Consider the following 18,268-nt stretch of genomic DNA (forward strand, 5'->3'; position numbering starts at 1 on the left):
GCCGACACTGTGTCCTGAAGCTGTATTGAAACATTGCACAATGAGGGAATACGTTAACTTTTCAGTGTCGTGGAGATGATCCTCGATATCGACACTATCAGTCCCCTTCAAAACCACAGCCTGCTGTGTGATTCGGCTGAATGCCACTCTGTGAAAAGGCCCGACATTTTCCCTCCATTCATGAGGTGACGCGTTGTTATGGCAACCGCTGGGACAGACACATCGGTCTTCCATAACAAGATGGTCTGTAGATGAGGTCGTGATCGTTTGTGGTTGGGGGAAACCTTGACATTTGAAGGGGGAAACATGCTGCTGCTATTGATCATGAATCTATCAGTTAGTTTAATGAATAACATGAGACTGCGTGTTTATACTGTATTTTCTTGCTGCTGCAGCCTGGTTCCTATTTGTTTTATTGCTTTTCTTAAATATGACTCATAACTCTAAATTGAGCTGAAACATTCAATATTGTGTTAGCGAGACCGGCAGTCATCATCTATCTATATATAAATCACTGAATGAATAAAAATAGCATCTTATTGGCAGGTTTAAGAGCACTCGTGGAAAAGGACATTTTGTTAAAAGACAGACAACAGTGAGTCCAAAAAGTTCAAAGCTCTAATTTTAGTGTAATGCAGAAACCACAGATAGAGCATGATCTCATCCATAATGTTGTAATCAGTAGGCTTCACTGTAATATTCAAAGCTAAAGTTGTGGACGACAAAAAGTTTAGTTAGCTGAAACTGCTCAGCTAAACCATTAAATTCTAAAATGGTATAGCCATGTTTAGTGCACGGGTGGTCAAACAGTCTCAGGGAACAGTTTTGAGAGGCCTTCTAAAGTTTTCTTTCTTTGCACAGATATGAGAGATATTTATTAACCATCATCCTTGTCTTACTCTTGTTTTTAATTTTGCTGACTACTGCAAGAAATTTCAAAATTATTCTACTGGTCTTTGTATCACAATATAATCCTAAAACAGAGAATGACTAAAGCACTAGAGCTTTGTAGTTGTTGACCTTTTAAAAGATCTCCATTAAGTCTTTTCATAGGTCTGAATGATGATTTTATGCTGAAAGAAAAAGCTAAAACTGTCTTAAATGCAAAAGGAATGGGCTGCATTTGAGTAGCACATTATTTTAATACACAACTGCAATAATAATGAGATCTACTTGCATCTTCATGATGAGTCAGTGATATTGATTGACTTATGTGATCAGAGTTACAGGTTGACTGCTGTTATTAATAATGTGAGATGTGTCTGTTGTACTCCAAGAGCCAAAAATAGAGTTTTCCTCAGAAGAGACTTCTTGGTCAGCTTATGAAATGTAACCAAGACTACAGATGATGCCTTTGTTTCATCTCTAGGAAGCTGCTCCGTCAAGGAATGTAGAACTTGGAGCTTTAGATGGCATAGAAAACCATATGATAAGGTTTGAACTTACAACCTGTTCACAATGAACCAACAGGAAGTTAGTTTGTGTTCATTATTATCATTATTATGTTAGAAATAGGCTTTAATTCTTCTTTGGGGGGATAGTGACAAGAGTGCTCTTTTCCCCATTGCAATGATGTATTCTTGATTTTGATGGTTTTATAGTCATTTTTAAGGATATGTAAGACCTTAATTATGTATACATATTGTTTTAAAGACTAAATATAACAAGTTGAGGTGGTGAACATGGATCTCTAACTTGGACTTACCATTGACGCAGAACTCGTACGGAGCACAGAGCTCGTCTTCAAACAGACAACCTGGAGGGCAGAGAAGGTGGAACAGAAAGAACAGACAAAATTAAAACACAGCTTAACACATTGTTGTAATGTCAACCTGGTTTTTGAAAAAAAGAAAAAAGAGCAAAATGCAGTATAAAATTAGCCAAATGTCGCAATTTCTAAATATGTCAGCGGTCTATAGAAGGAGAGCTTAGGACTACATTAACTCTGGCCGGGGGCCTCGCTGCTAATGGCAGAGCCATCAATCATCAATTAGTTTGACTTCTCCTATCCTGCCTCTGACACTAATACCCCAACTCCATGGGCAACGTTTCCATATATGAATGTTGCATGAATATTAATGAACTTTAACGCTTGGACTAAGAATGGGTGTTCCAGACTAATAAATGAACAGATGGCGGGAGCATTATGAGTGGCTGTTCCCTGTGTTCATATCTCACACGTGGGAGTTGCAGCGAACAGAGGAGGACTGATTGTTCTGCTCGCTGATCTGCACAGGTGATCCTCCTCTTGTGCACATTTCCAGTAAAAAAAAAAAGCCTGTGGGGTAAAAAAAAAAAAAAAAAAAAACTCCGCTTGAAGTGTAATTTTCTGCCTGTATTCTGAGCGCGATCACACATTCAGGGTCAAAACGAGCTCAGACAACAGCACGGGTCTTCAGCCAGGAAATGAGCTGCATAGAACGTAAGATTTAGGTTTGTTGAATGAGCTGCTGACAGTCTCATACTGCCCAGTTTATGGCGTTTTCAGTGCTGGCAATAGAGAGGAAATCTGCAAACAACTAGGTCAAGCCTCAGCCTTGTTTTTTCGAGTCTCTTTATCTTTGTTATTTCCCTCCCTCTGCTCATCGGGCGTGGTGACGAAATTGGATGCAGCCTCTTGGCCCGGTGGCCTCGATGGACAGCGATGAGCAGCTCGTGACCGTGAATGAGGAACAGACTGCGTAGGAGGAGAGGCCTCTGTCACACTTCTTTAATAATGAGAAGAGATAGGAAGTCTGTTAATCAATTGGCACATAAAAGGCAGACAATCAGGACAGGTGGTGGAAGTTTTCAGGCGTCAAAGTTTGCACAAGTTTCTTCCTCACGAATTTGACATTAGCATCATTATTCCGTTCCGTTATTCTCTTAAAGGCTAATCTGCGTGGGAACCCGATCCTACAGACACAATGTGCAGCCATTTTGTTTAGCAGTCGAGGGCACATTTCATGAAATTGCGCCTTTCCGAGGTAATGGCTTCAATATGTCAGTAAAATGGCTATTTAATGATGTCGAGCGAGGCATCATCACAGAGCTGTGAGGTCGCTCAGTTCTCTAGAACAAAACGAAAAGACAGAATGTCCTGAACTACAGAGAAGCAACTTACTGCTCCAAAACCAAACGGCTTTTCCGTGTCATTGTACCCGAGTGTTATTCTGCTACACAGCCAGTACATCCTTCATTTTAATGTGCCAATTATGGACTAAAAGATTCCATAACCATATATACTATTTTGTGGGGGGGTTTTCTAGTTAGATTTGCAAGAAACTACAAGCATAACTCTAAAGTTGTGCTGCTGGTTAAAAGTTGCACCTCGACTTCAGTATTTTAGCTCATTTTCAACTGATGTGAAGCTGAAATATATACTTGATTGCTCAATTAAAAGAAAATTAATCAGCAACTATGCACAATTGATTGACAATTAAAGTTTGTTTGCAGGCAAAATTAACTGGTCAAAGCTTCTAATCTGTGAGTATGTGCTGCCCTAAATATATAATGATCCAGTCTCAGTAGACTCAGTACAAGTGGTTAGACAAAACAGTGACTGCCTTTACAGAGACCTGAGAAACGTGGCTGTAATTGGGTTTTTCAAGTATCCTGTTTTTGTGCAAACATCATATTCCAATTTCATAAAGCCTGGATAAGGCCTTGTATCAGTTTTGAGAAACCTGATTATGTTAGTAGCATACCTTTGCAAGAAATCAGGATACACACAACAGTATCCCGCTAACATAATCGGGTTTCTCAAAACTGAAGTGAATCATAGTTTTGTTTTTTTTTTTTAGGATATTTTGACAGAACAAATATGCAGGTTTCATTTACTCTTCTTCTGCAAACTCCAACCAAGCGACACTCCCTACGACTGCCCAGTTTGTACAACACTATGATGCTCATACTGTTGTTTCTTCTGGTTAATGAATGATCCTGGAAATGATGCCTTGCTTATACATAAATTTCTTTTCCTCTCTGGGTCACTGAACTCCATCATGATGGCCAGTTAGAGCAGCAACTCCTCATCCACTGCTTCCTGTGGCACTAACGGTCCAAGAAAAAGGCATGTTGAATATTTCCTGTTGCTCCTAACTCTTATTTGCTGGAAATAAGGCGGCTAAGCCAAATCTGCAACACAATGTTAATGGTGCAAGTCCATGTTAAGCCAAAATGGCATCACTTTCACTAACCTTGGTCAAATTCAAAGTTTAATTTGAGGCACACAGGCAGAGAAATGCTGGATTAAATTTCTGGTTATGTTGCAAACAAGCAAACAGCACACAACAATCTGTAACTGTGATTCTAACATCTATCATGCATATACAAATAAAAATAACCAACTTTCTATGTGCTCCATGTAAATGTCACATCTCAAATAGAATCTGGTATGTATGTAAACAATCTGCAAAAAAAAAAAAGATTTTTTTTCTACTATTTTTTGATGTTGTTTAGCTAGCACAATTTGTTATTTGTGGTTAGATACATCCATTTTTTTCCCACATAAACTGCTTCTAACTCACCAAAACTTTTACATTCAGCTTTAAGATGTATACGAATATAAAGGACCAAACTTTTCTACAACAGGAGGAGTCCCGCAGTCCCTCTTGACCATGCATCTCAGCGCTCTGCAATTAGTGTCAGTCCATTCAACTTTACCTCCGCATCACTTCCCTGCTTAATGCATCGGGTTCTCTGGGAGGCCTTGTCAGCTCTCAATATTAATTACGACTTTCAACTAATGGCGCATCCAGCCAAGCATAGTTAGTCAGACATTGTGTGTGTGTGTGTGTGTGTGTGTGTGTGTGCGTGTGTGCGCGTGAAAGTGCGTGTTTGTGATAGGCAGTGACATTGGATTGATAACGGCACATCCCCTTTCTCCGACACCATGCCAGAGATGATTAAAATGGCGCCTTTTAATTAAAATGCAATCGCAGTGGATGCTGCTGATTACCTCGGGCGGGGAAAAAAAGAAAAAGCAGCACTCGGCGAGGCTGACGAAGAAAGCTGGAACAGAAATAAAACAAATAAGGTGCCTTGGCTATATCTTAATGAAGCATCCTGACAAAGAATAGCCACACTGTCTTGTTTCATTCTAGGCGTACAAGATAATTTCACAAACAAAACGACCTTTCCAAAGAAGTGCTGCACTCGCTGTTGAGTATCGAGGCTCTGTTGCCATGTCAACCTCATCTCAGATCAATCAGAGCTGCTCATCAATTACAAAACTGACTGTTAGTTCAGTCAAGTATCTCCAAGTACGCTTTCAGAGGGATTTGGAGGATTGACAGAGATAATTTGAAAGTGCTATTTAGTTGATTTTTGACTCAAACAAATGCCAGAAATGCAATAATAATGTCCAGTATGGACTGTCCTTCTATTTAATATCTTTCAGTTTACTTCTTTATCTTGTGAACACACATGGAGCGATCCAGGAAAAACGTGTGGCATACATTTAAAACGGTACTTTCAAATTAAGCTTAATTGTTTTAAATACAGCTAAAATACTAAGTCATCTATTGTTTTAATTAATTTGATAGCTGTGAAGCTGGAACTAATGATTCCTATCAATACTTTTTAATCTAAAGTTTCCTCTTAATTAGTAACTTCATCTATGGTCTATAAATGTGAGCAAACAGCAAGAAAAAAGCCATTATAAGTTCTCAGAAGCCATCAGACCTATTCAAAGTTGTTATTTTTTCATATTATCAGCATTATAAATCTCAGACACATGGTTTTCAGTATCCTAGAAGACTTAAAAAACAATAAATAGTCACATTTGAGAACCTGAAAGTTGGACAGTTTTGCTTGCAAATTATTTAACTGATTATCAGGATAATTGCTTGTTAATTTTATGTCAATTAAGTGGCTAATTTTTGTAGTCTTAGATCACTGAACTGTTGTTTATGTGATTTATTCAGTAAAAATAACAAATTTGCAGGTTCCAGATTTCCAAATGCAAGGATCAGCTGCTTTTATTTCAGCTGCATACTCTATAAAAATTGAATATGGATGAATTGAATACTGTTGCATCACCTGGTAATTTCCACCAGAATAATGAAAACAGTCATTATTTTGAGGTCATGTTTTGACATCTCTTCATTTAAGAATCAATAAACCACAAAAGTGACAGACAGATTAATTGATGATGAAAATAATTGCGAGCAGCAGCTCCAGATGAGAGCGAACCACAGGTGTTCTAAATGTGCAGAAGCTTCCCCTCCCAAAATAGACGCTGTGTGACCTAATTTACAAACACAGTATGCAGGGAGAATCCAGAAGGTCAGTGGATGCAGTGAGTCAGTTCACAGTTTTTAAACAAGATACGCTGGTAGTTAATGGTCTGTAGTCACAGGAGATGGTGAAACGGACAAGACTGCAGCCCGACAGAATTTAACATGTTTGCTTCACTGTGCCTGTAGAAATGATATGCAACAAGCTGTGGAGAGTTTGCATAAAAAAACACTTCCAGAAATGGGAACCTGGATCAATTACCTGCTGCAGAGATCTCTCCAAGGCCTCTACAAAGAGCAGAGAAACACTTTCCAGTGATGCCCCCTGCCTGCCGAATTACCATCGAGGGCAGCAAGCGCACCTCCTGTATAAGTAAGCAACACACATGTAGAGACACGCACAGCCAAAAACTGTTCACCTTCAGCTAAACTCTCTCAGCACTCAGGGGCGTGAAATCAGAGAGGAGGGAAAAGCTCATTTAAGGTCATTAAAAGAAAAGTTATAGCATAAGAAATGTTTCTCATTAGAAAATAATATGCCCACATAATCTTTCACTTAATCTCCACCTGTGCATCATCAAGCCTTTCATTCCACATCTCACTGCAGATTTAGCTCTGAAGGATCCGCTTCAGATCGTCTCAAACGTTGTGCCGTGATTGGCTGACCTTGCCTGCAACATTAAATACGTCCCGATGAGGCACAACCCAAGGCTGAACAAGAAGTCAGAGACTTCACTTTCCCTCACAGGTGGTTGGCCGGTGCCGGGATACCATCTGTGATGTCTGAGGGGCCAAGGAGGATGCTGGGAGTCTGGCAGCGAGGACAGCCACTCCCAGAGCCTGCTGCAGTTAAGGACATATTTCATTCACTCTCTGGGGCCACCAACGTATCTTTTATTATAAATATAAGCTGCGACCAAGGACACCTGACTCATTTTTAATCACACACACCTGCACCGCCGGCCAAAAAAGCCATTTCAGAGCAGTCCGGCGGGTGACAACGGCAATAAAAGCGCAAGTGGAATTGAAAAGGGGAGCGTGGCTGGAGGAGGGACAGCAGAGAGGAACATCACCTGCAAGCAAATTAGCATCAGCGTGACACCATGTCCGCAGATTTAAACAGCTTGTGTCATTACTGCGCTCTCCTGCTAAAATTAAAGATGGCTCCAAGCTTGTCTCCGCTCCAGAAGAGCTGTTCTTGTCAAAAGCTGCACGTCACTTGTCACCAACTGAGCTTTGCTTAGCTTATCATTATCCTCGACATTTTCATACAATCCCCCGCACACTTCTCATCTCAGCATGACAGGACACTGTTATTACAGTTGTTTGAATAACACTATGACATTCTGTGCACCTACATTTCATGCAGAAACTACCTTTCTTGGGTGAATGACGCTGTGAATAATTCACTTTCACACCACAGAAATACTAAAATTCTACTGGTATGGCTTCCTATTGAAAACCCTCTCCACAGAAAATCAGTTTTTTTTTACCTTGTTAACGTGTGCATATGGGTTTTTATATGCTAGAAGACACGTCATGACAGAAATAACTAGTCAATCCCACGGATAAGCATTTCCACTATGAAACTGCAGCATGCCAATGACAGATTTAAAGACATACATTCAGAATTTCCAAGCAAACCGAAGAAACTAAACCTGTAAATTTGTAGGATGAGGCTCTCTGTAACATTATATTTCTTAAAAATCGATCTCTGGTTATAACAGGTATGGCTGAATTACTCAAATATTACACCACTGTGCAGCAACAGCTGAGTGACTGGTTTCATAAATCTGCACATTCTAGAGGAAATAACATCTTATAGTCACATTCAGTCTATTTTAAGCCAGGCAGGGACCACTATCATGGACAAAACTTCAAAATATATAACACTGTACACAGAGATGAGATTTTAGGGGTTTAGTCAGCAAATATTACATCAAAAAAATGTCTATTTTGCGAGTCGACATTTTGGAAACTACCCTTACGTGCTGGTTTCTTGTCAAGACTTAGTTGATACCACTCTTATGTTTGTTGAATATGAAATGACAGCTAGCAACTGGTTAGCTTAGATTAGCAAAAGCAGCTAGCTTGGATATGTTTTTCAATTTCAGCTGTTGCATGGATCAAATTAAAAATATGCAAAATATTCGTAAGTGCTCTTTGGAGCTGCTTGGAGGTAGATGTAGTATTGTGTATTTATTTATTTATCTTTAACACTCAAAGTAATCATAGTTTGCATTGAAGAAAAAAGCCACAAAATAACATATAGGACGATCATCTAACTTCTGGCAAGAGATCAATTAAGTTTCTTTCTGAAACTGTAGAACTTTTTCTTTAGGGCAAACGTAATGCATCAGAGAATTAATCTGAGGGTTCTTAACATGAATAATTAGTAGGAGCTTGCAGCAGGTAGTCGGGGGGCTTTGAGGTCACTTTGACAGAAGAGAGGACCTGACGTGAAACCACCTGACATCCACAGAGAGTGTAACCAAACACAATTCTCCAAGAATTCCCAGGCACGCAGGTCACTCTCAGTCACTCACTTGCCAGCTCTAGGCGACAGCCCAGACAACGGCCATGAATTAAAGATGGCAGCATCACTGCGGCAACCGAGGGCCCAGAAATAGGCCAGCTTGACCTTTTCTCTGACCTGCGCCGAGTGATTCAGACGTTTGATTTTCTCCCCTCTTTTAAGGTGTGATTGGGTGGTGAAGTGCAGAACCACAGCCAGTCAAACAGTGAAGCGTCCTCTTTCTTAAGTGCTGGAGAGACCAAAGTGAACCAACACCACCTTTCCTATATTAAGTTTTAGCCATTTGGGGGCAGTGGAAAAAAAAACACAAATTAAAAATGCAATACTAACATATTAAAAGGTGATGTATATAAGCTTCATATCGTGGGTTAATCTGAGGATATTTCCCTAAAACAGCTGCCCTCCATGGCTTAAAACAATGCTCAAGAGAGAGGTGAGCGTGAAAAATGCCCCTAATGTACTTCACAAATGACAGCAGTGATATCAATTAGTCACACAAATAGGAAAATAGGGTTTCATAATCTCTCCATTGCATTACCTCCCTCTCAGAGTCATTTTCTTCCCCTGCTGCACTGAGAAATGGTCAGGAGTATTAATCAGCATCACCCAAAGACGAAGCAGGCACATTACTGCTTTAATCACAGCCAAGATAGTATAGATTAATTCCTGTGCTCAACTCGCAGCTTTCAGAATCCTCATTACTGTGTTATTGTCCTCATTATAAATCTTGGCTCTGCAACACATAGGTGACCTTCAGACTGACCCCTTTACCAACACCATTTAATTTGAGCCTCCAAACGGTCGTGAAAAGGCCTAACAGAGCTGTCCCCTCCTCCTTTTACAACCCCAGGATGTTTTTCACACTCTGTGTCACGAGGCAGTGAAGCTCAGGTGTATTCAGAGGTGAGAAAGCGCACGAAGGAGCACATTCTTTGCACTGTCACGAGCAAGAAGTGGGAAAACTATTTTATCAGCATTGTAGTGTAAATGCATCATATTCTCACACCTAACGAGCCTCACAGGAATATTAAAATACTAATTAATTTTAGAATGCAGAAGAAGAAAAGACACATAGCTTTCCCTGCCTCTCTGGTGGCAGTCTTCCTCCTCCCTGACCCAGAATATTTCCTGGGTTCACCTTGAACCGAATCAGGAACGAGACTGATCGCCATGACACGAGTGTTGGAAACAATTCTGACGTTTGTCGGCACAGAAACAGCCAGCCGCTTTGCTCCCGACACACCCCTCTGAGCATCTGTTGAATCACAAAGAAACATCGCACCTCGCCTGTTATCACACCAACCATGGCAGCATTCCAAGCCACGAGCCTGCTTTGTGTCGTTTCTGCTGGAAATCAGCGCTCACACGTTCAAGGCTGCAACTTTGAAATGAACTAAAAACTCAAAAACCCAATTTTCCCTTGCAATCTGAAAAACAGCAGCACTTGAATAGCTTATCAGGCTGCGATTCATTTCATCCAGAGCCGCCAAGAACAAGACTTGAGCAGCTGTATATGGGTTCAGTGCAGCTGAGAAGAGGTCGTTCATAACACTGTATGCTGTTTATTAGCACGAATCAATAGGCATATATTACATTCAACAACAGATGATGGTAGAAAATCTTAATGTTGAATCAATTGCACTCGTATTGAATTCTGCAGCTGTTGAGATTATTAATTTTGAAAAACAGCCTTTGCAAATAACACACCAAATGCTCACTTAACCATCCTGGACTGCCATGTGCACACAGGGGGGATGTACTGCACAATAAAATCCCGTCCAATAAATAGTTTGCCATTTATTAGATGAGTCTAAGTCTTTGGTGAATTCGAGAACGTCTCCTCATCCGACGTGTCAATAAAGTCTGAACTGAAGGCCGACACTAGCTGCTTCAAGCTGACCCTCTAGCAGATCAGTCAAGATGACTCAGACGTCCTGAGAGAAAAGGAAAATGCACTGTGACCTTTACTGAGAGTGTGCGAGACATCACAGCAGGTCTGTATTAGTTTGGCAGTCCTATTAGTTCTTATCCTTGGATCGGTTTTTACTTTAATTATAATCTGAGGACAGAGTTTTAGAAATGGAGTTTTCATTATTCAGAAATGTCTCTGCTTTTATAACATGAGGAATGTGTTGAAAGCATATTCATATAGTGTCTGAATGGACGAGCTGCTCTGCTTTGATCCAGGCGGATGTATCTCAACAACTACTGGATGAATTGCCATGAAAACTGTAGGAACTTTCTGCCATCCTCAGGGTCGAAATTTTAATTTGTTTAATGATTTCATTCAGCATCGGTTATGCTTTATGTTTAGAGCTAAATAGCAAATGTTAATATGCCAAACGACGCTAAACATGATAAACATTAGCATGTTAGCATTTTCACAATGAGCATGAAGCAACTGAGAAGAGCCTTGCCATTTCAACTCTTGTTCCCCATAATTTATGCTGTTATTTTATCACAAAAAACTGGCACCTCTTTCAGACACGCACTGCTTCCTGTTAGTCTGACAGCATCTGAAGGTGTTAGCTTCTGTCTGAATGAGCACACTGGACGCTTTTCTGTAAAAGTCGTAACCTAGTAACATTTCTAAATCATTTTCTGAACTGCATCCAATTGCACAAGCAAGATACTTGAAGTTATGTGAACCAATTTGGGGGAGGCTTTTTCCGCAAGTCAGCACTAACGTTGCTCTAAAAATATCACAAAGTCACAGTTTCTGTGCCAAAATCACCATTCGCATTCACTTTGCCCTATAATTTCACATCTATTACAAACTAAAAGGTCCATAAAAATACAACTTTATTGCCATGAAGGTCAGATTGAGACTCCAGGTTTTAGATTAGATTAGTTTGCTGCTTCCGGCTGTTTGTAGGAGTCGTTTCACTAAGTTTATTAAATACCTGCAGGATCAAACAGAAGCAGGAGTTATATAAGAGTTGCTCACGTCTACATACATGGAGCAACAGCAGAAACGTAATTGAATATTCATAATTATAAATCACCCCTGATATGAAGACATGGTCAGTCAGAATAATAGCAAATGACACTTTTCTTCACTGAGGACAGGTGCAGTTTTCACGCACAGAATCACTGTTTAGAAGTTGCAGTTAAATTATTAATTACATAGCAGATCTAGATTGGTATTTAATTCATTTGTATAATTTTCTGCATCATGCATTACTTGATGAATTGTCCAGTTTTGCATGTATGGCAAATATTGTAGACACACTACAGCTCTCTGAATGACATCATGAGGAACATTAAAGTGTAAAAGTGACCTGGATGTCTGAATGACAGAATGATGTCACTTTACTAGATTGATGAAGGCAGTAATGTTTGGTGTTCTATGTCTGACAAGGGCTTAAATGTGTATCTTTTTCCTGATTTGTCTTCATCAGTATAGCCTGGATTTGAAGAAGAGTTGTAGCTATACCTTGCATTTTCATACATTTCCAAACATTAGTACAGACTTACTAAAAATGTCCAAAACACTCAGCAAATCGTCATCATCTGCGAACTACAGCATCCCTATTTCCAGGACAGGCAGTACTGAAATCACTAATACCCCGGGAGAGCCCAGGAGCGTCCTAGCAACGCAGGAAATAATACAACCAAACAAACCATGTAACATATAGGATGAAAACAGCCAACTTCCAGTGTAACAAGATGTCTAATTCACTTGAAAATACCCCATGTTCATAATCCACACTGTAGTAAAATATCTATCCTCATATCGCTGCACATTTCAATTCCCTCAGATGATTTATAACCACTATAAGATATTTGATATCTCCACTCAGTCCTGATATCTATGGGATGACAGAGGCCTGTGGCAAAATAGATAGAGCTCAGCAGCCTATGAATCAAATCTAACTTGTCTGGGTATATTAGGCGATGGCTGCTGATAGCCAGTCGTAATGAAAAGACCCAGCAGCACAGCCTCAAAGCACAACGTCTACATGCACATACTGGAGATAAGTGACCGTGTAACATATCTCTATCATCGATAGATTCTGTAACGTGAGTGTAAAAGAGAGTTGTTTCTGTGTAGCGGGTTTAGAGGAGTCTAGACAGAATCCCTTAAAGCCTGTGGTGATCAACACAATCAATACGCAGCTATTAAGGCCCGAGTTTCCATGTTTAACTCTGTTCCTGCAAGATTTGTGTTATCAGAATAACAGCTCGGTAGAACTGATGTGTTTTCTTTTCGTTATCACAAAAGCTATTCATTAACAGTTTTATTAGATTATTATTTCCCCACATCAGTAGATTCAGCACGCTTGTTAAAAGGACATTTTTCTTGCTAACAAAACCCGACCTTGCAGCTGGAGAACGGTTGCATGTCTGGTTAACAAAGTATAAGATTTTTACTCATTGCTATTGGGATTCAGGACAGTGCCAAAACTCTGCAAACAGAATAGAGATGCTGAATAGAATTTTAACAACAAACCTGATAGCAATACCGATCGTAAGGCACTGGAGTGTTAATGTGCAACAAAGTCAATTTCTGCAAATGTTCCATTGGATAGACTCTCTGCAGTAGTCAATAAATTCATTATTCAAATTATGCTTTTTTCTAAATGAGTGTAAACAAACCATTAACCTTCCTGCACTCTTGAAATAAAGCTGAGAGAAATCTTCTTTCCTCCTTCATCAATTAAAGAAAACGCAATACAGCAAGCCTAGGTGCACTTTATGGCATAATTAATGTGCAACAGAGTTGTTAAGTTTGTCAAATGTGACTGCTGAATTACATCTTGCTTCAAGGCTGGTTAGGGAGTCACCTCAGGAGGAACATATAAACATGTCGGAAACACGTCAACCCGTCCATGACCTCCTGTTCTTTGGCAAACCAGAGCATCCTCCAAGAAGAAGACACTCAGACATCATGATCAAGGTGGCCAAACAGCATGTCACTGGAGGAAATTTAAAGCATGGAAGTCAGATGTAGCCTATATTGTAGAGCTATGGCAGGAAGCAGCAACTACTGGTTTAGAAACAGAAAAAAATGGATTCTGAAATAGATCAAAATGGTTCAAACTGTTGGCAAAATATGAGATTTATAAATATTTAGGCTGATTATAACTGCCAAAAAAGCTACATAAGATGCAAAATCCACCTTTTTGTAGATTTGAACTATTTTGCTTCAAGACAACCGCTTTATTTTAATTACTTACAGCCGGCAGCCAGACTATAATGTATTTCTGTCCACTACCAGTATCTATAGTATGCTCTAAGTACAATTTAATGCATTTAAATAAGCTTTAAATGTGTACAAAACCAAACTTTACTGTACAAATTCCATAGGAGTCAAAAGCAAAGCTGATGCTAAGCTAGCAACCATTAGCAGTGGTTTATAACACATTAAACACCTGCAATGCTTTTTAAAATTTACTGCCAAAGATAACTGCCAACAGATATTACACTCTGCTTTATAGTTTTCACAAAATGTAAGGGCAAAATGCAATATATGTCAACTAAGTTAGGTTTCTTCTCCATTTCATGAGTGCAGTTCTTGTGTCTGGATGCAAATTAGTGTCACTCTCACACAAGCATGTGAGCTCATAATAGGTTTGGGCAATTGTTAAAGTGCATTAAGTGCATTAGGACTTGACTCTACTTCTCAGGCACTATGAAAAGCCTCATGCATATGGCCAAATTCACACCACCGTTTCAGTCTTACAACAAATAATCGCATAATCAGAGCGTGCAGCTGCAGACTTCTTTTTCCCCGTCTGGCTTTCATGTGCTCTCAGACATGCAGGACAGAAACACCCACACACAGCACGCTCCATCTCCTTCCCACGCAACATGCTGCACTACATGCATGCGCTGTAGTGCAGCATGTTTTTATTATCACCCTTATTATTATTATATAAATGTATAGAGGAGTAGCTGCATCACACCGGCACACTTTGATCTAAAGCTTTCCAGTGACAAGCATAATCCGCAGTGGGACTCATTAAAAACAATAACCGTCCCTAACTCTCAGCCACACTCTGACAATGGGGACCTCTTCCACTCTCACAGAAAAACGTACTGAGAATTCAATGAGAGAAATGCACTCTGGGAGTAGGCACTGACTCATTCACAAGTATTCTTAAGCATAAAATAGTCCATTTGCAGGGAGAAAAGCCACATAAAGAAAATGCAACATCTGGGTTTTGTATACCTAATGGCCTGTATGAGCAAAGATGTTATGGACGTATATTAGATAATAGGAAAATTGCACATTCATTATAAAAGAACGGACATCCTCCTGTTCTAAATATACAGCACATGATGCAGCTTGCTGTCTCTATGAATCATCACAGAGCTCGAGTGCCAGCCGGAGACCTATATTCACCTCTTGCTCATGGTAAAGTTTCTGCTGTCATGTGTTCTGAGTGCTGATCCAGGACCAGTAAGTGTGACTGGAAGTACAAATTGGCTCTTGCAAGTGAGCAGAATCTGCTTTCAACTCACACACACGCCGCCGAAGCAGTAAAACGAATCCCTTTAATCTCTCTCTGTCTCAACAAAAGGACACAATTATCACGATGGCTGCTCTGATATATCATACTTTTGGACGTCTGCCACTCTCTTTTAGGGAGTAGCGTCTGAGGCTGGGCTGGAAGAACAAATCAAGGGTAATGAAAATACAACCCAGCCAAGTCTGAAAATGAAACAGGGCTGTATGAACGGTGCCCTTTTCCTGAGGAGGCATAGGATAGTATTAAATATTTAACTGGATTTAAAATTGTATGCTCCCTGAGGGGGATGTGTGAGTAATTTTTATGGGCATATGAAATTTAATGCATTGTTATATGATGTCTGGGGAAGAAGGTGAATTTTCTGATTATTGCAAGTAAGAAGTCTCAACAGGAAACATTTTTTCACCATTAGGCCTGAGAGATTATGTAACTTTTTTTTTATGTTGAGAATTCATTGAACCCATCACAGCATGCATGTAAGTTCTAAAGGATATGCAAATACGATTAATTACAGTGTAAATAGGGATTTTGTGAACTTTTACACAGAGTGTTTGTTTGCAGCCAGAAGAGACAGGAAAGATGATCTCACACCAATGCAAGAGGCTGAATAGCCTTGAAAGGGGGACATGCATTAGAAAAAAATCAGAATAAAACCTACCGAATTTTCTGTCGGCGAGGGCAGGTGAGGAGCAGAGGCTGACCGCCAATGCAGCGAGGAGGACGGGACACCACCGTGGATCCATACCGCTGCTGCCTACAGGCTACACTGATCCATCGCACCTCCGCTAAAACAGCATGTTTAAGGCCGGACTCTGGTGTCGCCTGCTCGGACTCACACTATTAGAGATGCATGTTGCAGGGAGGGATGAGTGTTTACAAAAAGAAAAGAAAAGAAAGAAGGAAAAACAGGAGCAGAATTCGCTAAATGGCAACACAATACAGGCGTTGTTTCAGCACCACAAACAGCAACCAGCTTCACGGAGGAGCCCCTCCTAAGTTTCTGACGTCAAACACACACATGGTGAGCAGGATGATGCGTGCAGCAGCAACACGGGAGGGATGGATGGATGGATGCATGCATGCATGGATGGATGGATGGAGGAGACAGGAGCAGTAAATGATTACTGCCTGCGAGCCGTGAAGGCAACACGAACGCCGAGAAAAATGAAAGCAGCCTCACACTGACAGGAAAAGTAATGCTCTGAATGTCAAGGGAAAAGAAATCATTTTAGTTGATTTTTTTTGAAGAGGACACGTGCTGACAAGTCCCAGCCTTACACTAAGCTACACAAAAAAAGAAATAAAAGACCAGAAAATCTCAGAATTTAACGTAAACCATGCTTAGAACTTGACATTATTTTATTTGTAACAAAAGTAACCGCACAAGGAACAAATAAAGGGTCTTTAGATGACTGGTAAACAAGCTCTCTGAATGTCAAGGAAAATAAATCAGTTATTTTAGTTTTTATTTTATTTTTAAGAGCACAGATGTAGACAAGTCACATGCTTGTAATAAGTTACACAAAGTAAAAAATAAAAATAATTTATAGTATTTACAGAATTCTCAGAATTGCACTTACATGATTTTTAACAAATGTAACCATGCATGTTTTTTAAAAAAACTGCTGCATCTGAGCAGCATCTTGTAATTACGTTTTATTTGATTGTCCCATTGTTGATCACAACTCAAACAAAAAAGTGAAAAAAAAAATCTTTAGATGACTGGAGAACAAATGAGCTACTACAGTTCTTACTTTATTTTTTAAGAGCACAGGTGCCGACATGTTTCAACCTTGTAATAAGCTACACAAAGAAAAAATAAAGGTCTAGTAGCACTCTTCACTGCACTTAAAAATGTTTAGAATTTACCATATTTGAGTTTATTCAGCAAATATAGTGTACAATCAAAAAGCTGCTGTATTTGAGTGATTTCTTGCCCGCAGAAATGTTTAGATGACTGGAAACCCAATGTTCTGAAAGTCAGAGACCTAATGTTTTCACAACCATTTTAGTTTATACTTTTTATTTTAAGAACACAGGTGCAGCTGAACAAGTCTGCACAAAAACTAATCATAAAGGCCCAGAATTACTTATAACTGTACTCAAATATGTTTAGAATTTAACAGAATTACATTTTTTTAAACAAATAAAACCATGCATGATCAAAAGGCTGCTGTACTTGAGTAATTACCATTCCCTCCTCTTTATTTTATTGTTCCCATTACTAATCGCAAAAGAAAAAAAATCCTAAGTCTCTTTAACGCTTTATGTAAAGGTGTTATTGTAGGTTTCTTTCTGGTCTTATCCATTTTTCATTTTACTTCTGGTTTTACTATTATTGCTGATTCTAACTTACGTTGCGTCTTTCTTCCGTTTCTTTCCTTAGCATTAATAAATACACATTTATTGTCATGGCTTTTGTTGGTACTTATGTATCAGAGGACAGTACTATAGAACTACTACAGAAACATCTCTTCTGCCTTTAGAATTTCTGTGCCGAGCAAATATAAGATCGGACTGATTTCTAAAGAAAAATAATAAATAAGAAAAAGCCATTAAGATCCAGTGCTATTCATACAGTATTCGGGCTACAGCCTTGGATACCACGGCTGTATTGAAAGCTTTGTATGAATGTCTCTTAGTCTGAACATGTCGAGGACAGTATGAGGGTGTAAACAAATAGTTTTCAGACTTCATGAAAAGATCACAAAATAGGACAATACCACAACTTTTCCTTAAGCAAGGACAGACGTACAGAGAAAATCTAACAGCTTTTAAATAAAATGTCAAAAAAAAAAAACTTCCTGTAAATTGATTATTTGTTTTGTATGATGGAGTGAAAATGAAAAGGAAATACCTTTTTGGTTTGAAGAGGAGAAACAGAAGAAATACCACGATGTACAGTAAATCCTGTGGCCATAAAATGATGTCAACTTGCACAATCACAAAATAGTTAAGAAAAACACCATGTAAGTTCAAAAAACGGTAGCTGTTCCCCTTTAAGAATGAAGAGAAGTGGATGATTTATCGCTTGTTTG

General features: G+C 39.4%; 1 protein-coding gene across 1 annotated transcript in view; it reads right to left on the reverse strand.

The window, feature by feature from the left end:
• ptprn2 (protein tyrosine phosphatase receptor type N2) overlaps positions 1–16,326 on the reverse strand; it is a 137,148-nt gene extending 120,822 nt beyond the window's left edge. The window contains exons 1-2 of the mRNA XM_023297648.3: positions 15,889–16,326; positions 1,706–1,756 (exon numbers count right to left, since the gene is read on the reverse strand). Of these exons, the coding sequence (XP_023153416.2) occupies positions 1,706–1,756; positions 15,889–15,973 (136 nt within the window). The 5' untranslated portion in view covers positions 15,974–16,326. The remainder of the gene's footprint in view (positions 1–1,705; positions 1,757–15,888) is intronic.
• Between the last annotated feature and the right edge of the window lie 1,942 nt (positions 16,327–18,268).

This window comes from Amphiprion ocellaris, chromosome 22 (assembly GCF_022539595.1).
Source record: "Amphiprion ocellaris isolate individual 3 ecotype Okinawa chromosome 22, ASM2253959v1, whole genome shotgun sequence".
Classification (NCBI taxonomy): Eukaryota; Metazoa; Chordata; class Actinopteri; family Pomacentridae; genus Amphiprion; species Amphiprion ocellaris.